Here is a 22903-nt window from a genome sequence, read left to right on the forward strand (position 1 = left end):
CTGCTTTTGTCCTATAGAGGACTCAGGACCACAATACCTCAAGGACCAACTCTCTCCATATGAACTGACCTGGATCCTGAGATCATCCTCTGAGGCCCTTCTTCATGTGCTTCCTCCACGAGAGGGCCCTAGGGTGGCAACTTGATAGTGGGGCCTTTTCTGCAGTGGCTCCACATTTGCCGAATGCTCTCCCTAGGAAGGTTTGCCTGGCACCTTCATAATACACCTCTAGGCGCCAGGCAAAAAATGTTTCTCTTCAACCAGGCCTTTGGCTGATTGACATCTCATATCCTTTTCAATGTGTTTGGGAGCTGGGATTATTTGTTCAGCTTTGTTCTTATTTTTGTTATGCATTTCCTGTTTTTTATATTGCGATTTCATGTTGTGATCCTGAGATCTACGGATAAAGGGCAGTAAATGAATAAATAATAACATGCAGGGAGTTTCAAAGTGTAAGTACTGCCACACTAAAATATTGATTTATTAGCAGTGCAGAAAGGGATATTATGTGGCTCCTGGCAAGCCTAACTTTGGTCCATTGATTTCAAGAGGTCTGCCCTGCATAGAAATGAGTGGGCTCCAGCCACCGATTTATGGCAACCTTATTTACTCAGAAGCAAACACTACCAAATTCAAGGGGATTTATCACTTTAATTACATTTCAAGCACACGGCTTCTGTCGTTAATCCCTCACAGAACTGCAATTCCCAGCACCCTTAGCATGCTACAGTTCCCAGTACAGTGGTACCTCGGGTTAAGAACTCAAATCGTTCCCGAGGTCCGTTCCTAACCTGAAACTGTTCTTAACCTGAGGTACCACTTTAGCTAATGGGGCCTCCTGCTGCCGCTGCTGCACAATTTCTGTTCTTATCCTGAAGCAAAGTTCTTAACCCGAGGTAATATTTCTGGGTTAGCAGAGTCTGTAACCTGAAGCGTATGTAACCCGAGGTACCACTGTATTATTGCGAGGAGTGCTTTAAATGAGCACAACCTGAATAAATGTGATTAGGATTTCGCCGTGTTTTCTGTTCTCAGGCCCACACGGTGAAGAGTTCTCCTCCTCCAATTGAGCTCTGCCTGAACAGGTGAACGTGTGTACCTGACCCCTTTTAATTGGTTTAAGGCCTGGGGGTGGGCCTTGGCAAGGCTGTTCCAGGATGCCAGGATCCTGTACGGAAGAAGAAGAAGAAGGCGGAAGAAATGCTACCTTGCTTGAGGCAGGCTGGCTGCAAGTCTGCAGGTCGGTTGCAGGCAGCGGGGGACACAGAGAGATATTTGAAGCAGGCAGGTAATATTTGAGCAAGGTAAGAGATGGGGGGGGTGGAAAGGACTCCTGGGCAGGAGATCAACTGATAACGCAGCTTAAATTTCAGCACAGGCTAATCCACTGCAGAAAAATTCACCGGGCAGTCGTGCTTTTCAAGGCGAACAAACCAGTGGTTAAGCGAACTTTTTGTAGGCTTATAGCTCGTGGCTGTGCAAGCGGGTCCGTCAGGGCAGACGCTGTCCCACCGACTTCAGTGCCCCCCCCCCTGCTCTCTGACTGAAACAACCAGTTCAGAGGCCAGCTCTGGTTGTCAGCTTCTTCCTCCTTAGCCTCAGTGTTCTCAGCAGGAGAATGGGGAGAAAACGAGACTAAATTGCCCCTGCCTCCTCCACCTACTGTTATTTTAAATTTTTTATTTATTATACAACTCCTCTTCTCTCTCATGCTTCGTATTTTGCGTCATCTTATTTACAGTTCTTGGTCGGTCTAAATTAGTTTTCCTTTATGTTACGTTTGTTATATCATTTTTTGGGGGGAGAGGAGAATTTCAGACGTCTAGGGTTGGCATATTTCAAAAGGTGAAAATCCGCACACAAAAGTTGTAAATTGGCAATGACAACACTGTGCCAATACACTGGCACCTCGGGTTACAGACGCTTCAGGTTACAGACTCCGCTAACCCAGAAATATTACCTCGGGTTAAGAACTTTGCTTCAGGATGAGAACAGAAATCGGCACAGCAGCAGCAGGAGGCCCCATTAGCTAAAGTGGTGCTTCAGGTTAAGAACAGCTTCAGGTTAAGAACAGACCTCCAGAACAAATTAAGTTCTTGACCCGAGGTACCACTGTATGGGTTTTTCCTGGACACTGCTTCTGGCTGCAGTATTAATGTGTCCAGGAAATTTCGGACTTATGGCAACCCTAAATTGGGCTGTCCCTGATGGAAAACACTTCATGCCACCAAGGCCACTTGAATCTTAAGCAACAGTGACATTGACTCCGAAGTGTCCCAGAAAAACCAGGCCAGGAAATCTTGTTTTTTAACCCAGAGAATGGCGGTCATTTTGGTTGCCATGTTCTCGTGCGATTTTGAGGCACAATTCCCACCCACCCACCCCCAAAATCAGGGCTGCGATCTCACCCCAAAACACATGTTTTTGGGTGCCATGCTCCCCCAAATACTTTTTTTGGCTGGGGGAGAACCGCGGTGCAAAATCATGGCAAGCAAAATGGCCACCATGTTCTTGTGATAACAAGGAAGATGATGATGTCCTGGATTTTGGCTTCAGAGTGTTTGAGGGTATGCAGCGATGGATCCAGAATCTCTCCCAAGGTGTGCCTTCTCCTAAGTCTAGGGTTGCCATATTTTGAAGAGCAAAAAAGAGAGGACACATTTGTCAACTTCTGCTTGGATCGCTCTGACGACTCTCATTTTACATTTTACCCATGAAAAAGAACACATGTCCTGGAAAAAGAGGTAATAGAATCATAGAATCATAGAGTTGGAATAGACCACAAGGGCCATCGAGTCCAACCCCCTGCCAAGCAGGAAACACCATCAGAGCACTCCTGACATATGGTTGTCAAGCCTCTGCTTAAAGACCTCCAAAGACGGAGACTCCACCGCACTCCTTGGCAGCAAATTCCACTGTCAAACAGCTCTTACTGTCAGGAAGTTCTTCCTAATGTTTAGGTGGAATCTTCTTTCTTGTAGTTTGGATCCATTGCTCCGTGTCCGCTTCTCTGGAGCAGCAGAAAACAACCTTTCTCCCTCCTCTATGTGACTTCCTTTTATATATTTGAACATGGCTATCATATCACCCCTTAACCTCCTCTTCTCCAGGCTAAACATGCCCAGCTCCCTTAGCCGTTCCTCATAAGGCATCGTTTCCAGGCCTTTGACCATTTTGGTTGCCCTCCTCTGGACACGTTCCAGTTTGTCAGTGTCCTTCTTGAACTGTGGTGCCCAGAACTGGACACAGTACTCCAGGTGAGGTCTGACCAGAGCAGAATACAGTGGCACTATTACTTCCCTTGATCTAGATGCTATACTCCTATTGATGAGGCCCAGAATTGCATTGGCTTTTTTAGCTGCCGCGTCACACTGTTGGCTCATGTCAAGTTTGTGGTCAACCAAGACTCCTAGATCCTTTTCACATGTACTGCTCTCAAGCCAGGTGTCCCCCATCTTGTATTTGTGGTCATATGGTAACACTATGGAACTCGCTTCCAGGAAAATGGGTATAAGATTGCAACTTTACATCTCTTACTTAGGATTTCAGCCTTAGGGTAGTCAAAGAAATCAGTCAGTAACCCTTACTAGCAACCTTGTAAGGTAGACCACTTACTCTGAAATATAGCTATAATGGGGGGAATTAAGTGTAATTTGAGATTTTGAATAGAACCTCCAGACACTTTTTATATGAGTTAGCATTCTTTTATGACATATACAGTGGAACCACAATGTGCATCACAAGCCTGGCAAATCTGGTACTACAGTGGTACCTCGGGTTACAGACGCTTCAGGTTACAGACTCCACTAACCCAGAAATATTACCTTGGGTTAAGAACTTTGCTTCAGGATGAGAACAGAAATTGGGCGGCAGCGGCAGCAGGAAACCCCATTAGCTAAAGTGGTGCCTCAGGTTAAGAACAGTTTCAGGTTAAGAACGGACCTCCAGAACGAATTAAGTTCTTAACCCGAGGTACCACTGTATACTTAATAATCAGATAATGCTAGTGTTTTTTACTTGCCTTTTTTGTTTTAACGCGTGTGCAACTGCACTCATTCTACGTGCCCGTTTCATAGTTTTGCTTGCCTTTTAAACTGTGGGGAGGTGGTTGTCTTCGTGGAATGCATTTCTGCCTTTTTACATTGTTAACCAACCCGTGACCTTCGGATGAAGGGCAGTGCAGTTATGTAGAAAAAGAAGAATAATTTTCATCTGTTGCTATAACAGTTCTCTCTGTTTTTATACACAATCTCTACCCCCCAAAAAGGTAGGGCATTATCACCCAATCTCTCCATATTGCAGATGGAAACTCTGAGGCCTAGAGAGGGTAGCTTGCCTAAGGCTACCAAAGGAGGTCAGGATTTGAACCATAGCTGTCAACTGTCCCTTATTTGGCGGGAAACTCCGTTATCCCAGCGCCGTGTCCCGCTGCTGTCCCTTATTGATGATGTCCCTTAAATTTCCGGGGTTTCAAAGGAAGCAGCTATTACACCCCCCCTCCTCCCGCCCCACCTGATGAAACTGAGAGCTGCAGATGGAGCACAAGAGAAAAGATACAGAAGTGCAGCAGCATCTTTGTAGCTTGGACTTTGTTTTGCGCAAAAAGTGGTTGCTGCTTGTAGTTATTTAATTGCAGCGTTTCATCAGCTGGTGTCTTGAGCAGCAACCTCTGGAAACGAAGGGCTAAAAACCGGCGCTGCTCTCCCAAATTATCTGGTCCCTTTTAACTTCGCACTTCAGCTGGTTGACTAAAATCCCTTATTTTGGCTGCTGATCCCTTATTTTTGAGGCTACTAGTCCCTTATTTTCAAGTCTGTAAGTTGACAGCTATGATTTGAACCAGGGTTTCTCAGCTGCTAACATGCTGTCTGCTCATCTCAGGCCATGGAACCCAGCACCCCTACTCTCCCAGATGTCCTCCTCTTCGAGGGGCAGGAAGGATTGGTGCCCAACAGCACCTTCTCTGCAACAACGTCCAAACCCAGCTTCCCGCTTCAAGATCACGCCTATGGGCGAGCGTCAGAAAATGTTTACGAGGCCTGGGCAGGCGGCGAAGTGCTGGTGAGTCAGGGGAAACTACATGGACAAAAATGTTTTATTTGTCTGTTTCTAAAGGGGACAGGGAAACCCCTGTTTTGCAGGGGGCTGGGCTAGATGGCCTTTGTGGGACCCCTGGGGTGGGGGTCAGCGCCAGCTCTACAGTGCTATAATTCTAACCTTCACGGCCATTTTTCCAAAAATGGGAAGAAGTCCAAGCAGAGGAAGAACGGAGACCAAAACTTATGGAATACGCAGAAATGGCAAAACTTACCGGAAGAATAAGAAATCAATATAACTATTTATTTATATATATATATACAATAATTATTACAATATTATTATTACAGTATTATTAATATTGTTATTGTTACAGTAATCCTGCCAATGTTTTTACCTCTTTACAATTTATCTGTAACTATTCAATAAACCAATTTATCTGTAACTATTCAATAAATCATTTCCATTCTTTATTTTTATAAACAAACAAACAAACAAACAAACAAATTAAATAAATAAATAAAAGAATGGAAATGGCTACAGAATGGAAACCTGTAACCAAGTTACAGATAAACTTGGTTACAGATAAATTGTAAACAGGTCAAAACATTGGTGGGATTACTGCAATAAACCTGCAGTTTCATAAGAGTATATATTTAAAGAAGATGAATAAATGAGCAAATTTAAGTTACTTTAGATATGCAGAAGATGTAATCAATTGAAGGAGACCGCAGAAAGGGGGGCGAAAGGCAGTCAAGTTTTGAAATGTCAAAATGATTGTAAAATCAGTGAGACGTATAAACTTGAAAAGTATAAATAAAAAAAATTTAATTTAAAAATAGAAAAATTCTAACCTTCATGGAAGATAGGGTTACTGATGGTTACCAGACACAGTTGGAGGCTATAATGCTTCTGAATACCAGTTGCTGGAAGCCCCAGGAGGGGAGAGGGGTCTTTTGTATCAATCCAGTATAAAAAGGTAAAGGGACCCCTGACCATTAGGTCCAGTCATGGCCGACTCTGGGGTTGCGGCGCTCATCTCGCTTTATTGGCCGAGGGAGCCGGCATACAGCTTCCAGGTCATGTGGCCAGCATGACTAAGCCGCTTCTGGCGAACCAGAGCAGCGCACAGAAACGCCGTTTACCTTCCCCCCGGAGTGGTACCTATTTATCTACTTGCACTTGACGTGTTTTCGAACTGCTAGGTGGGCAGGAGCAGGGACCAAGCAACGGGAGCTCACCGCGTGGTGGGGATTCGAACTGCCAACCTTCTGATTGGCAAGTCCTAGGCTCTGTGGTTTAACCCGCAGTGCCACCCACGTCCCTTCAATCCAGTATATTTTCTTTTAATTGTTGAATGATTCTGTGTACATTGTGGCAGCCTTTGGCTATGTGCAATAAAACTGACTGACTGACTGACTGACACAAGTACTAGCAACCCAACCGCATTCCTGCTCCAGGGTCGTCCGAGTAACAGCGACACAGAAGATCTCTTGCAATTCCTGATTAACCCAAATGACATCTACGAATCGAGGAGCCCCGTCGCCTCGCCAGAGAGTGACAGCGGGATCTCAGACGATCCCCACGCGGACCCCCCCGTGCAGAGTGAGCTTGGGCCCTCAGACGTATCGGCCACCGTCATCTATGAGGTTATTTGTGACATGGGTATGGTGGAGGAGGTGACCGGGCCTGATCCTGGCTTCTCCAACCCCTTAGGTAAGTGTTCAGGATTCTTTATTTTACTGCATTGCGTTGCGTTCATCTCCCGCCCTTTCCCACAAGGAACTCAAGATGGCGTTCATTGGCTCTCCTCCTCCTCCTCATTTAATGCCCACAGCAACCCTGTGGGGTAGTTTAGGCCAGGGGTCCGCAAACTTTTTCAGCAGGGGGCCGGTCCACTGTCCCTCAGACCTTGTGGGGGGGCACACTACCATATTTTTCGCTCTATAAGACGCACCAGACCACAAGACGCACCTAGTTTTTGGAGGAGGAAAACAAGAAAAAAAATATTCTGAATCTCAGAAGCCAGTACAGCAAGAAGGATCGCTGCGCAGTGAAAGCAGCAATCCCTCTTGCTGTTCTGGCTTCTGGGATAGCTGTGCAGCCTGCATTCGCTCCATAAGACGCACACACATTTCCCCTTACTTTTTAGGAGGGAAAAAGTGAGTCTTATAGAGCAAAAAATACGGTATATTTTTTTTAGCTTATACGTCCTGATTTATTTATTTCATTAAAAAATTATATACCGCTCGATTGTGAAAGGAAAAGGAAAACCTCAAAGGGGTTTGCAAAATCATAAAACAATGAAATTAGTACTCAAGAAAACCAATTAAAAATGATTTAAAATAATTGAAATCAACAATAAGCTAAAAACCAGATGAAAAGACATGTCAGTGTTCTACGTGTCCGGAAAGGCTCGCCTGAACAATGTTTTTAGTAGGCACCGAAAAAAGTACAGCAAAGAAGGCACCGGCCTTGTGTCAATCAGTAGGGAGTTCCAAAGTGCTGGTGCTGCCACACTGAAAGATTGAGTTCTTAGAAATGCAGAATATTATGCGGCACTTGTAACAGTGACAGTTATAGAGGTGGATGCAAGTCTCACCTTTACCCTGGGGAAAAGCGTTAGAGGTATTTAGACTAGGTCCGTCTGCCAAACTTGTCCCCTTTCTGACTGGCCCCATGCCTCTTTCGTTCCTCCCCACCAGAGAACTGGACACCTCCAGCAATACTCCCTGAGGCTTGTGTTATGAGCGAAGTGTCACTCGGGCTCTTGGAAAATGTGACCAGATCCAATGTGGAAGACATTCCTCTGCCCCAGGTAAGTAATAATGGAACTGATCTTCTGGGGTGTCTTGCCCAGGGCCTAATTTGCACTATGCATGCAAAGTTGTTTCATCCCACTTTAAACAGCCATGGTTTCCCCCAAAGAACATTGGGAAGTGTAGTTTGTTAAGGGTACTGTGAGGCTCCCCACACAGCAACAATTCCCTGATTGTTAAACCACACTGAGGGGAATAGGAGTCTCCTAACAACTCTCATCCCCCTTAACAAACTACACTTCCCAATATTCTTTGGGGGAACCGTGACTGTTTAAAGTGGGATGATACAGCTTTACATGTATAGTACAGATGGAGCCCTGGTCTGGCCTGACCTTCCAGAGAAGCATGTGAAACAAGGCAGGTTAGATGTTTCAGCACCACAGACAGCTCCAATAGACATACAGTGGTACCTCGGGTTAAGTACTTAATTCGTTCTGGAGGTCCGTTCTTAACCTGAAACTGTTCTTAACATGAAGCACCACTTTAGCTAATGGGGCCTGCCGCACCGCCAGAGTACAATTTCTGTTCTCATCCTGAAGCAAAGTTCTTAACCCGAGGTACTATTTCTGGGTTAGCGGAGTCTGTAACCTGAAGCGTATGTAACCCAAGGTACCACTGTACTTTGCTCCCACAAAGGCTAGAAGTAGACAGAGGCCTTTTGAGCCACTGCCTCCCATCCACCTCTCCTAGGCTGTACTCACATGGCTTTCAGCACCACAGACAGCTCCGAGTGAGCCACTTGGCTCTCACAAAGGAAAGAGGTGTCCTGAGGCCTTTTGAGCCTCTGTGGCGTCCAGCGGAAACGCCATTTACCTTCCCGCTGGAGTGGTACCTATTTATCTACTTGCACTGTGACGTGCTTTTGAACTGCTAGGTTGGCAGGAGCAGGGACCGAGCAACGGGAGCTCACCCCCTCACGGGGATTCGAACCATCAACCTTCCTATCGGCAAGCCCTAGGTTCAGTGGTTTAGACCACAACGCCACTTGCATCCCTTGCACATGCTTAGAAGCCCTCTTTTCCGGCCAATCCACACAGCAGACGAGAATCCTGGCTGATGATGCAATAGGACCCCATTTGTGAAACGAAACTGGTCCCAAAAGAAGTGTCTCCCCAAGAGAGTGTGATTTGCAAAGGGGTGGTCACAAGGCAGCTAACACACTCTTCCTCTGCGGTGGGGCAGGATCCTTTTGGGCCACTGCAGCTCCAGGGCCTCTACTTGACGGAGGAGGAAAAGCGGCTCCTGAGCGAGGAAGGGGTCTTGCTGTGCTCTGACCTCCCCCTCACCAAGGTACGTGGCTGCAGAAACCAGCAGAGACATTTCCCCCCATCCCCGAAGGAACGGAGACCAGTCATGATGAGCAGGGATTTCATCCAGTTTGGTAGCTTTCCTTGGGTTATTTCTTTTTTTAAAAAAAAAATATGTGCATGTGGTTTTTATCTCTTTTTAATGCTACATTAAGATTTCTTTAGTCACCAAGCACTGTCGCCAGTGCCGGATTTACGTATAAGCTAAATAAGCTATATCGTAGGGCCCCACTCTCTTGGGGGCCCCAAAAAAATTCAAAGGGGGGAACCTGGATGTGCATTTCCAAAATATAAGATAAAAAACAAATAAAATAAAACATACATACATACAGCAACAGTGTTTTGTGTTGTGTAGGCGCCTATGATGTAAGTAATGGGCCCCGCCTGCTAGCCTGCTCCCTAAAATATCACTGGTAATTATTTCACTATTAATATACTTCTTCTTAATTGTATTTCACTATTAATATACAGTACTTTTTCTTAATTGTATGTCAGTTCAACAATTACTTTGATAAAATACATATTTTGTTATGTGCAAATGGCTTTAGATACCTATTAGGTCCATAAATTACCATGTAGCATATATTCAACACAAAAAACAGCAACAATTTGTTGTTGACAAAGGACAGCTGGACATATAAATGGCCCCATTACCTTCACTTTCAGGTGTAGTTCAGGGACATATAGATAGATTATTGAAATATAAAAAGTAATGTGTATACAATTGTAAGTGTAAAATAAGATGTGAAGAGGGGAGGGGGAAGGAAAAGGGGAAAAGAGAGATATAACCCCCATACAAAACAAAAACAGAACTTATCAATATTACAAGATTCTAGTAATTATTATTATTCTAGTTAACCTACATTTAACCTAGGACTCAGCTACATTAGTCAAAAAACAGCGTTTTGAATGCATTATAAGAATGCAACACCAGATGGCGCTGGAGAGTAAAAATTTTTTGCGATATTCAATAGCATTTTTTTTCTTTCGTTATAACGATCTAATTTCTGACTTACGGTATTTATAGTGGGCGGTTTTCCTGTGTGTAGAGCCAACCTTAATACAATGTTTATAGAAATAGTAAGGTAAAGGGACCCCTGACCATTAGGTCCAGTCGTGGCTGACTCTGGGGTCGCGGCACGCATCTCGCTTTACTGGCCGAGGGAGCCGGCGTACAGCTTCCGGGTCATGTGGCCAGCAGGACTAAGCCGCTTCTGGCAAACCAGAGCAGCGCATGGAAACGGCGTTCACCTTCCTGCCGGAGCAGTACCTATTTATCTACTTGCACTTTGACGTGCTTTTGACCTGCTAGGTTGGCAGGAGCAGGGACCGAGCAACGGAAGCTCACCCCGTCACGGGTATTCAAACCGCTGACCTGCTGATCGGCAAGTCCTAGGCTCTGTGGTTTAACCCACAGCGCCACCCGCGTCCCATTTTATAGAAATGGATTCCAAATATCATTAAATTTGTTTGTGACAAGTCAATGTTTATAGGCAATATGTTCATGTGCTGTGAGTTTGTACATACCTTCTATCCAATCGTTGAAGGGAGCTGCAGTTTTATTTTCCCAGTTCATCAATACCTGTCTTTTTGGCCATAGTATGGGCGTGGAGAGTCCATTCATATTGTCCCTTGGTTAGGTTCCACGTATTGGGTATATAATTCCAAAGCATATTTTCCTCAGCAAATAGTTTGGGGATTTCTGAACTATATTCTGTGAGCTTCAAGCTCGCCCCAAAGCTGTGTGCACACCTAAACGGTTCTCTCGCCCCTCAACTTCTTCAACAGGCTGAGGAACGGATCCTGAAGAAGGTGCGGAGGAAAATCCGGAACAAGCAGTCAGCGCAGGACAGCCGACGTCGCAAGAAAGAATATATTGATGGCCTGGAGAGCCGGTGAGATCGGGGACTGTGACTTGGGGACCCCTGTCCATTTTGCATCCCAGATTCCCCTTCCTATACTCCCAGTCACAAGGTACAGTGGTGCCTCGCAAGGCGAAATTAATTCGTTCCGCGAGTTTTGTCGTCTTGCGATTTTTTTCGTCTTGCGAAGCACGGTGTCGGAAAAGTTTTGGAAAAGCTTCAAAAATCACCAAAGTCTTCAAAAACCTCAAAAAAGGCTACCACACCGCGTGCTATGAGTTGCTCCTCGAAGTCAAGTCGCAACTGTATTAACGGTGTTAAGAAAAAGGAAACAAACTTGCAAGACGTTTCCGTCTTGCGAAGCAAGCCCATAGGGAAAATCGTCTTGCGAAGCAGTTCAAAAAACAAAAAACCCTTTCGTCTTGCGAGTTTTCCGTCTTGCGAGGCATTCGTCTTGCGGGGTACCACTGTATAGGGTGGCAATTCAAGCCAATTTGAATTTAAAGATGGACAAAGCTAATTTGCACTTAACAATGCATGAACCAACCCCAAAACTGGCCCTACTAAACTTCTTCCAAGACTATAGTGCCCACTCACAACACAAAGAGCTCATAACCCACATACTCTCAGCAGGCAGAAGCATCATAGCCAGACACTGGAGAGACCTGTCAGGAGTAAGCATAGACCAATGGTATCAAATAGTATAAGAGAAGCGGCTGGCGCTGTGGGTTAAACCACAGAGCCTAGGACTTGCCGATCAGAAGGTCAGCGGTTCGAATCCCCACGACGGGGTGAGCTCCCATTGCTCGGTCCCGGCTCCTGCCAACCCAGCAGTTCGAAAGCACGTCAAAGTGAAAGTAGATAAAAAAGTACCACTCCAGCGGGAAGGTAAATGGAGTTTCCGTGCACTGCTCTGGTTCGCCAGAAGCGGCTTAGTCATGCTGGCCACATGACCCAGAAGCTGTACGCTGGCTCCCTCGGCCAATGAAGCGAGATGAGTGCCGCAGCCCCAGAGTCAGCCATGACTGGACCTAATGGTCAGGGGTCCCTTTACCTTTACCTATCAAATAGTATGGGAAATAGCCTTATTAGAAAAATTAGCCAACAAACTGAAACTGACACAGGGACAAATAGAAGAAGACACTTTCACCCCGGTATGGCTCCCCTTTATCACATACACAGCCCAACAAGACAAGAACAAGAATCCGCCAACAGCATACGACTCAATCTGTCTAACCTGATCCAATAACACACACACACCCCACTCACACACGAAAATAAAGTTCACCACAACCAGTCAAAACAGCCAACCACACCCGAGGCCATGGATAGGCAAACTAAGGCCCGGGGGCCGGATCCAGCCCAATTGCCTTCTAAATCTGGCCCGCGAACAGTCCGGGAATCAGCGTGTTTTTACATGAGTAGAATGTGTCCTTTTATTTTAAATGCATCTCGGGGTTATTTGTGGGGCATAGGAATTCGTTCATTATTATTTTTTCCCAAAATGTAGTCCGGCCCCCCACAAGGTCTGAGGGACAGTAGACCGGCCCCCTGCTGAAAAAGTTTGCTGACCCCTGTTCTGGGCCAAACCCAACCTCACTCACCACCAAAGGAATACAATGGGACCTCAGGTTAAGTACTTAATTCGTTCCAGAGGTCTCTTCTTAACCTGAAACTGTTCTTAACCTGAAGCACCACTTTAGCTAATGGGGCCTCCTGCTGCTGCCGTGCCACCACTGCACAATTTCTGTTCTCATCTTGAAGCAAAGTTCTTAACCTGAAGCACTATTTCTGGGTTATAATAATAATAATTTATTATTTATACCCGGCCCATCTGGCTGAGTTTCCCCAGCCACTCTGGGCGGCTCCCAATCAGTGTTAAAAACAGTACAGCATTACATATTAAAAACTTCCCTGAACAGGGCTGCCTTCAGATGTCTTCTGAATATCAGGTAATTATTTATCTCTTTGACATCTGATGGGAGGGGGTTAGTGGAGTCTGTAACCTGAAGTGTATGTAACCCCAGGTACCACTGTACAAGTAAATAGTAAAGAGAACCGCACAAACTACGCTGACACAAAACCCCACACATACACTAAGTAAAATAGAAAAATCCCCACCCGACCCTGACCCCACTCACCATTCCTCCTCCACCTCTTCCCCCCTTTTCTTCCTAACGTAACACTAATGTCTCAACAAATGAAACTGATCTGTAGAAAATGTAACTTGAAAAAAGAGAGATTGCAGATACTTTTGTAAACCAAGAAATCTTTAATAAAAATATATTTTTAAAAAACAAACAAACAGTGCATGAACTGGAACACAGCCTTCCTTCGGAATTCACAGTTCTCTAAAGTCTGCAATGCGGTTCTGCAGCCAGGTTTGCAAAAACAAATATACTAGCACAACATGGGCCTATAAAGACAGCCGGCACTGCCCTGAGACAGAGTGAGGCCATGGCCTCAGGCAGCTAATTTTGGATGACATGGAAGGGCATCAAATCCTTCATCCTCTCCATCCCGTCTTTACATCTCTGCAAATGCATTTAATATGTGATCCCTGATAGGCTGGGACATGTGTCTAGGTCAGGGGTAATGGGACTTGTGGTTCTCCACAGGTTGCTGGACTCCAGCTCCCATTATCCCTGGCCATTGGCCCTGTTTTGCTGAGGCTTGTGGGAGGTGGAGTTCCACAACGTCGGAAGAATCTTCTCCACCATGAGAGGTGCCTATTGGCTAGCATCCGTGACGTCACCAACTCACCGCTCTTTGCAATCCGTGGCACAGTTTGCCAGTGTGTGTGGGCTGTTTGGTTGTGTGTGTTTTACAAAAAGATGATAAAATACAAATGTGCAGGTGAGGAAATGTAACCGCTTTCCCCCTTGTTCCTTCCTCGGTAGGGTGGCAGCTTGCTCTGTGCAGAACCAGGAACTGAGGAAGAAAGTGCAGGAACTAGAGACCCACAACATGTAAGTCTGTCACTGCCCCCCTGAAAGCAAGGCCCTTCATTTTGCCACCAGCAGGCAAAAGGATAGTGTCCATTGGGAAAGCTGCACCTGAAATTCAATCGGCAGAAGACCAGTAAATCACACCGGGATCACATTCACCCGGTGCTATACCAGCTGCACTGGCTCCCAGTGGACTACAGGATCAGGTTTAAAGTGCTGGTTTTAACCTTTGAAGCCCTATACGGCCTAGGACCCTCGTGCCTATGGGACCGCCTCTCCTGGTATGCCCCACAGAGGAACTTAGGTCTTCAAACAAAAACATCTTGGAGGTCCCAGGCCACAGGGAGGTTAAAGGTAAAGGGTAAAGGGACCCCTGACCATTAGGTCCAGTCATGGCCAACTCTGGGGTTGCGGCGCTCATCTCGCTTTATTGGCCGAGGGAGCCGGTGTACAGCTTCCGGGTCATGTGGCCAGTATGACTAAGCCGCTTCTGGTGAACCAGAGCAGTGCACAGAAACGCCGTTTACCTTCCCGCCGGAGCGGCACCTATGATCTACTTGCACTTTGATGTACTTTCGGTTGGCAGGAGCAGGGACCGAGCAACGGGAGCTCACCCCGTCGCGGGGATTCGAACCACCGACCTGATCTGGTTTAACCCACAGCGCCACCCGCGTCCCTACAGGGAGGTTAGGCTGGCCTCAAGCAGAGCCAGGGCTTTTTCGATCTGGTGGAACGCTCTGTCCCAAGAGACTAGGGCCCTGCGGGACTTGACATCTTTCTGCAGGGCCTGCAAGACAGAGCTGTTCCACCAGGCCTTTGGCCAAGGCACAGTCTGACCCCCTCTCTCCTTCTGTAATCCTCACAGAACTCTAGCCCAATGGTTGTCATTAATTCGATTCTGAATTGATTTTAGAATGTGTTTTAATTAATTGACTGTGATTTTATGTAAAATGTGCTATTTTTACTGTTGTCAGTCGTTCTGAGCCCAGCTTTGGCCGGGGAGGGCGGGATATATAAAAATTTATTATTATTATTATTATTTCCGTTTATAAAATGCGCAGAGCATCATAACAATATCCGACCAAATTGGCATTTTATATCTGAGTTTGTGAACCCTTTTCACAAGCCAAGGGCCACATTTCCTTATGCACAACCTTCCAGGGGCCTCATGCCAGTTTTTGGGGTGCCAGAGGCAAAAGTAGCCAAGGAAATGTGAATGTTCGCCAGCTGGTTGATATACACACAAGCACACACAGCTCTGTCCTCCAGGCAAGTAAGATAAGGTTACCAATTTTTTTCAATGAATCTGAGGACGCTTTTCAACTTCATACTAAACAGATGGATTTTGTCAGGGGACTGATTTGTAAATCTGGGGACTGTCCCCGGGAAACAGGGACGTCCGGTAACCTTAAAGTAAGAGGCATTGTCAGAGTTCAAGGATAGCAAAAAAGCTCCTGGGGGAAAACAGATTGACTGCCTCTGGGTGGGGAGGTTCCATTTAGCCAGCAGCAATAGACAATGTTGTTGTGGTTTAGTCGTGTCTGACTCTTCGTGACCCCCTGGACCAGAGCACGCCAGGCACGCCTGTCTTCCACTGCCTCCCACAGTTTGGTCAAACTCATGCCAGTAGCTTCCAGAACACTGTCCCACCATCTCTTCCTCTGTCGTCCCCTTCTCCTTGTGCCCTCCATCTTTCCCAACATCAGGTTCTTTTCCAGGGAGTCTTCTCTTCTCATGAGGTGGCCAAAGTATTGGAGCCTCAGCTTCAGGATCTGTCCTTCCAGTGAGCACTCAGAGCTGATTTCCTTAAGAATAGATAGGTTTGATCTTCTTGCAGACCATGGGACTCTCAAGAGTCTCCTCCAGCACCAGAATTCAAAAGCATCAATTCTCTGGCGATCAGCCTTCTTTATGGTCCAGCTCTCACTTCCATACATCACTACTGGGAAAACCATAGCTTTAACTTTACGGACCTTTGTCGGCAAGGTGAGCAATGGACAATAGACCTATTTATTCTGCAATGATTTCACACACGGCATGTGGCAAACATTCTAGCTCCAGATCTGGACATGGAAAACTCAAATGCATTTCCTCTTACAGGTCCCTGCTGGGTCAGCTTCAGAAGCTACAAGGACTCATTAAACAGACCTCCACAAAGGCAGCCCAGACCAGCACTTGCCTCGTGGTAAATTGGGGGGGGGGGAGAGAGGGAGAGAGCAAAGTGGGGGTGGTCATGAGTGGCGATAAAACTCAACACCTGCAAAATCATTTTTCAAAAGAGAACTGCATTGGGTGTGCAGATTTGGAGTGATGAATCTTGGAGGGGGTGTCAAATATTCGGGGGGAGGGGGGAGTGAATACAGAGGTGGGAGGCCCTTTTCAGTGTTCACCCTCCCTGGGAATTCCTAGAGTGGTTTAAAAAGGGGGGGAACCAACCCTTTCTTCTTCCCAGGGAACTCTGAGAATTGTAGCTCTGGGAGGGAATGGAGTGTCTCCTTAACAGCTCTCAGCCCCCTTAACGAAATGACAGCTCCCAGAATCCTTTGGGGGAGCCATGACGGCTCAAGGTGGCTTTATAAAGGCGTGGTTTGGTTTGAATGTGGCTTTGATGGGACAGGATCCCTAAGGCCTGTCTTGTATTTACATATATGGATGGGTCTTCATTGTAAATTGGTTTTAGTGTTTGTATTGTGTCTGGGAGTCTGTTATGTACTGAGTTGAATAGGATCCAGAATGCAGCAGTCTGATTGGTCCTAGAACAATAGGATCCAGAATGCAGCCGTCTGATTGGTCCTAGAATAATAGGATCCAGAATGCAGCAGTCTGATTGGTCCTAGAACAATAGGATCCAGAATGCAGCCGTCTGATTGGTCCTAGAATAATAGGATCCAGAATGCAGCAGTCTGATTGGTCCTAGAACAATAGGGTCCAGAATGCAGCAGTCTGATTGGTCCTAGAACAATGGGGTCCAGAATGCAGCAGTATGATTGGTCCACAGGAGCCACCCAATCCAGCTCCAGGTGGAAGTGAATCCGCAACCTGAATGGCCTACAGGAGAATCCCGGAATTAGCCAATCACGTGGGGCCCATTGTGTAAATAATGTATATATAGAGCAGACATTCTGGAGGAACTTCCATTCCTCCTCACCACTATGAGCTGAATAAAGAGCATGAAATCCACTCTCGACTCTGAGTATATTTCAGAGTCGCTTTGGGTCACTTTGGCAATGGAAGCAAGTAATCGATATAAATGAATGTGATGGAGACGATCACTCAGTTTACCCTCCAGATGCACTCCAAGTCCCAGCATGGGCAGTGGTGAGGCTTGATGGGATCTGTAGTCCAATAACACCCTGGAAGGCCAAAGGCTATGTATCCCTGCTTTTACACCCATGTGGTTTCTTCAGCGCTTAAATCAACCTTCTCTCCTTCTGCTACCAGATCATCATCTTCTCCCTTGGGCTTCTCATCCTGCCCAGCTGCAGCTCCTTCCTTGGGGGGACCCAGGTTAGCCGGGATGACTACAAGCCGTCTGGAGGTAATCACTGGGGGGGGGGCAAAGTGGGATGGGGGTGTCAGAGAGAGGAAGAACACGTGTGTGTGTGTGTGTGTGTGTGTGTGTGTATAGAGAGAGAGAGGACAGAGATGATCTTTGGGGTTCCTTCCAACTCTACAATTCTATGATTCTGTGGTGTCTCTGATAAGATAGGGCAGGGGTCAGCAAACTTTTTCAGCAGGGGGCCGGTCCACTGTCTCTCAGACCTTGGGGGGGCAGACTGTATTTTTTTTGGGGGGGGGAATGAACGAATTCCTATGCCCCACAAATAACCCAGAGATGCATTTGAAATAAAAGGACACATTCTACTCATGTAAAAACACGCTGATTCCTGGACTGTCCGTGGGCCAGATTTAGAAGGTGATTGGGCCAGATCCGGCCCCCAGGCCTTAGTTTGCCTACCCGTGAGATAGGGTAAAAAGGTAAAGGACCCCTGGACAGTTAAGTCCAGTCAAAAGTGACTATGGGGTTGTGGCGCCTATCTCGCTTTCAGGCCAAGGGAGCCGGCGTTTGTCCACAGACAGCTTTCCAGGTCATGTGGCCAGCATGACTTAACCGCTTCTGGTGCAACGGGACACTGTGATGGAAACCAGAGCGCACAGAAACGCCGTTCACCTTCCCACCACAGTGATACCTATTTATCTACTTGCACTGGCATGTTTTAGAATTGCTAGGTTGGCAGGAGCTAGGACAGAACAACGGGAGCTCACCCCATTGCGGGGATTCGAACCGCCAACCTTCCGATCGGCAAGCCCAAGAGGCTCAGTGGTTTAGACCACAGCGGCATCCCCTAACACACTTTTCCATCTCCTTTAGTGATTTCCCGACACATCTTGACCAAGGGCAGCCTTTCTGGTCCGGACGAGTCTCCCACCACCCGCAGCCCAGAATCGTCGCGTGTTCAAATGGAAGAACCCCAAGAGGACCCCGGCGTCAGCGACGGGGATCCAGCTGCCACTAATAACCCTGACACCGCCAGGGAGACTGTGATCGCCAACACATCTGATCCAGGGTCACCGAGTGACGTCAAGGAAACTAATTCCAGGAGGCCCAAGCCAGAGAAAGACCCTACAAAGCAAATGCACGCAGACGAGATGTAGCAAAGACTGGGGATTTGCTCTGCCAGGCAGAAGTCACAGCAGGGCGTCCAAGAATCCATCTTGGTGCTGTTCCTCCTTTTCTGGGGCATACTATCCAGTTTCATGACCCAGCCAGGATCCCCTCCAGGATGGCACAAGCAGCCTAAGATATCTAGTGGGGAGAAAAGATTTTGAGGAAGCTCCCTGGCTGTTCTAGGGAGGCTAGAATTAGGGACTTTTTGTGTCAGTTTTGGCTGAGCCCCCGGGATGTACGGGGAAGCAATCAAGGAGAGCCACAGAGCATGTGCAGAGTGGATTCCCGCTCGCCTCTTGTTGCCAAGTTAAATGCAACAAGCACAGGATCAGAGAAGCTGCCGCGTGGAGTTTAGGAGCACCTGCGAGCCCCAGCGTCTATCCCTCTCTCTCTTTCTTAAAAAATTGGAGATTTGGAGCTTGACGTTTTAGGAAGGACAGGGCTGGAAGAAGAGGGTGCTGCGTTCTGCTGTTGGTTCTGCTATGATCTTGTGCCTTTAAACTGGGGATAGGGTGCTGTTTTCGGCCAAAGGGAGACACAGTGCCTTGTGAGTAACCCTTTGGGGGCTGCATGCCAATGGGAGGTGCGATGGGAGGCAAGAATCGGTGCAGTGCAGCAATGGATGTAACTCTTAGCTTTGTACAGTAGCCAGCACATGCAAATCACCCCCAATCCAGGCAAATCAGAGGGCTCCATTGCTGCTTTTTCAGCAGGGGGCCGGTCCACTGTCCCTCAGACCTTGTGGGGGGCTAGACTATATTTTTTTTTGGGGGGGGGGAGAATGAATTTCTATGCCCCACAAATAACCCAGAGGTGCACTTTAAATAAAAGGACACATTCTACTCATGTAAAAACATGCTGATTCCCGGACTGTCCGTGGGCAGGATTTAGAAGGCGATTGGGCCGGATCTGGCCCCCGGGCCTTAGTTTGCCTACCCATGTTCTTAAGACTACCCAGACAACTCAGCACTAAGGTGGTTGGGTTTTTTTTGGGGGGGGAGAGAGAACAGGGTGGATGAAAGAGGATGGAGTCTGCCTCAAAGATGAAGTCATATCCCTGGAGAATATTGTGGAAGGCTCTCAAAAGGACGTGGCAAGATGAACGAGAGGCAATCTCTGTTTTTTAGGCGGCGGCAGGGGAAGGGGAGTGCAGAAGGTCTCGTTTACAGAACCATCTCCCTCTCTTGAAATGAGCTCATCCCTTTACGGTGAGCCAAACGTAGATTACTGAACCATTCAGGGAGCCCTCGCCAATTTCTGATGCTCAGGCCTTGGCCGCAGAGGACAAATCATAGAATTGTAGAGTTGGAATGTCCCCGAGGGTCATCTAGTCCAGCCCCCAGCAATGCGGGAATCTCAGCTAAATCTCAGCTAAAGCATCCATGACAGCTGGCCGTCCAACCTCTGCTCTTACTGTCAGAAAGTTCTTCCTGATGTTTAGCCGGTGTCAGGAATCCAGGTTCCCAGCTTGATAACACAGTAAGCATAGCTAATTAAAAAGGAGGATTTATTGCAAAAACAAACAGATAGCTCTGGACAGCTCTAGCAAAGACTCCGGCATCATCACTCAAGATGACCCTTCTGAAGACTCCTTCCGGCATCTCCAGCAGATATTGAACTTACCACCCTTACGTCTCTTGTTTTGCTTTCTGTCTAACAACCCTCCCATTCGCCAACTCCTCGGACTTACTGGATCAGCTCCAACTTCTTCCAGCTCTGAGAGGCTGTGTCACGGTCCAGTTTACGGGTGATCAAAGTCCCTGCTGGGGACGTCGGGACCAGGGGCAAGAGGCGGGGTGGGAGCAGGAACGGGGGTCCAGAAGCCAGGAGTCAGGAAGCCAAGAGTCCGAGGGTCAGAGAGCAAGAAGGCACAAAGTCAGGGGTCCGAGGATCAAGAAGCAGGGAGTCAAGCCAAGGTTCAAGGATCAGGAAGCAAGAAGCCAAACGCAGCAAGGCAGGGAGTGTGTTGCTGTGGCAAAGAGCTGAAAGGAAAATGCTGACCTTATATCCCTTCCCAGCTCTTGCCACCAGGTGCTGTGAGTTACCAATCGGCCTCACCTGTGGGGTGTTGCCTCTTTAGAACAAACTTAGGAAGGCCCCAGTCCTGCAAAGTCCTATTGGTCACAGGGCCTGGCTCCTACACACACACACCTGACAGGCTGTCTCTGAGTTTATTTGCGCCTGATTGTGCTTCCGGCAAGCTTTGGCTGTGTTCTAGCCTGCTCTCAGCTATTGCCTTCTCCGTCAAGGTCAGAAAGAGACGAGGTCTGCAGCTGCCAGCTCTCCCCTGTCTGACATCAAAGCCTCTCTGTTCCTGGCTGCTTTCTGCCGTTGGCTGCAAACCTTCACTGGGATCTGGCTCATTCCTGACAGCTGGAATCTCCTTTCTTGCAACTTGAAGCCACTGGTTTGAGTCCTACCATCCGGAACAGGAGAAAACAAGCTTATTTCCTCTTCCATGGGGCAGTCCTTGAGATTTGAATATGGCTATCCTATCTCCTCTCAGTCTCCTCTTTTCCACGCTAAACATGCACGGCTCCCTCCAGGGCCGATCTTTCTGGCCCACAGTCCTCATCCACTCCCACCTCTTCCCAGAACTACCCCCTCGCCCCTTCTCCACCCACCTTCCTTCGTACCCTCCTTGAATGCTTTGAATGCTGGGGAGATCAGAACCAAAAGAAATCGCTGCTGGATGAGGCCAGCCTCCTGTTCTCTCAGCGGCCACCCAGGAATCAGGATTCGAACCCAAGACCCCTCTCCCCTCCTGCGGTGTCCAGCAACTGGTATTCAGAAGCATTACTGCCTCTGACCATGGAGGCAGATCAGAGCCATTGTGGCTAGTGGTCATTGATAACCTTTTCCACAAATTTGTCCAATCCTCCTCCACAGCCATCCAAGTTGGTGGCAAGGAGTTCCGTAGCTTAGCTGTGGGGCTGTGTGAAGAAGGACTTTCTATTATCCATCCTGAATCTCAGAGATGGGTGCGAGTTGCCTGTAGAAACTAGCTGGGTTCAAACGGATCAGAGATCCAACGCCGAGGAAATAGAAACACGAGCTTCTCTTACGATCCGATCCGATAATCTTTATTGTCATTGTCCCATACAGAACAACGAAATTGAATTAATCTACATCAGACATTCAAAATCCCACAAGCCTGCTATCCCAGCTATCCCAGCCTGGTTAGCCCCTGAAAACTCTGATACCCCATAACTGAATACAATATACTCACATAAAGACTACCTTACACTGCGTTTAAAACCAAAATTGCATTTGGATAGAAACTGTTTCTCAGGTGGCTAGTCCTAGTCTTTATAACCCTGTACCTTCTTCCAGAAGGCAGAAGCTGAAAGAGATCATTTCCGGGGTGCGCACTATCCTGCACTATCTCTGCAGCTTTCTTATGACACCTGGAAGCGTAGATTTGATCCAAGGTGGGAAGAGTGCACCCAATTATTCTCTCCGCAGTTTTTTACAACCCTGGACAGCATTGTTTTTCCCCTGACCGTGCAGCTCCCAAACCACACACACAGACCATAAGTTAATACACTCTCCACAGTACAAGGGGAAAATGCCATCAACAGGTCCTTTGAGAGATTGTTTTTCCGGAGGATTCTCAGAAAATATAACCTCTGCTGTGCTCTCTTCATCAGGTCTTTGCTGTTTTCTCCCCAGGCAAGAAGACTGACCGACACCGGCTTATTGTAATGCGTGGCTCCTCCTACTTCTGCCCTCAGCCCCGCCCACTGAGGCATGTGGCTCTCAGGAAAGTTGTCCAAGAGGAAATGTGGCCCCCGCGGGCTGAAAAAGCTTCTCATCCGTTTTCAGACACACACACCAATCCAGTGCAGCACTCGGTTCTCCTTGCGAGGAACTCTCTCACACTCCTGAATCGAGGAGGGTGGGCCTCCCTGCGCATGGACTGACCTGGGGAGGGAGCCAGTGGCTCTGCCTGTGACCCAGAAGGTTGGTGGTTTGAGCCCACCCTGGGACGACTGGGGGCAGGATTCCTGCAGGTTAGACTAGATCGGGGTAGGCAACCTAAGGCCCAGTCGCCTTCTAAATCCTGCCCACGGACGGTCTGAGAATCAGCGTGTTTTTACATGAGTAGGATGTGTCCTTTTATTTAACATGCATCTCTGGGCTATTTGTGGGGCATAGGAATTCATTCTTCTTCTTTTCCAAAATATAGTCCGGCCCCCCACAAGGTCTGAGGGATGATGGACCAGCCTATGGCTGAAAAAGTTTGCTGACCCCTGGACTA

General features: G+C 47.4%; 1 protein-coding gene across 1 annotated transcript; it reads left to right on the top strand.

Moving 5' to 3' along the window:
• Positions 1-1144: 1144 nt before the first annotated feature.
• On the top strand, positions 1145-21762 carry CREB3L4 (cAMP responsive element binding protein 3 like 4). The gene is made up of 10 exons (XM_077920152.1): positions 1145-1284; positions 4882-5061; positions 6498-6753; positions 7743-7855; positions 9039-9146; positions 10952-11058; positions 13926-13994; positions 16074-16158; positions 17415-17511; positions 18346-21762. Exons 1-10 carry the CDS (start codon positions 1201-1203, stop codon positions 18627-18629), a joined length of 1383 nt encoding a protein of 460 aa, XP_077776278.1. The 5' UTR covers positions 1145-1200; the 3' UTR covers positions 18630-21762.
• Positions 21763-22903: the final 1141 nt, after the last annotated feature.

This window comes from Podarcis muralis, chromosome 16, assembly GCF_964188315.1.
Source record: "Podarcis muralis chromosome 16, rPodMur119.hap1.1, whole genome shotgun sequence".
NCBI classification, from domain to species: domain Eukaryota; kingdom Metazoa; phylum Chordata; class Lepidosauria; order Squamata; family Lacertidae; genus Podarcis; species Podarcis muralis.

Coding starts and splice junctions, on each gene's coding strand:
- CREB3L4 (XM_077920152.1), top strand. CDS start 1,201: ATGCTACCTTGCTTGAGGCAGGCTGGCTGCAAGTCTGCAGGTCGGTTG. Junction 1,285..4,881: donor CAGAGAGATATTTGAAGCAG/GCAGGTAATATT, acceptor TGCTCATCTCAG/GCCATGGAACCCAGCACCCC. Junction 16,159..17,414: donor AGACCAGCACTTGCCTCGTG/GTAAATTGGGGG, acceptor TTCTGCTACCAG/ATCATCATCTTCTCCCTTGG.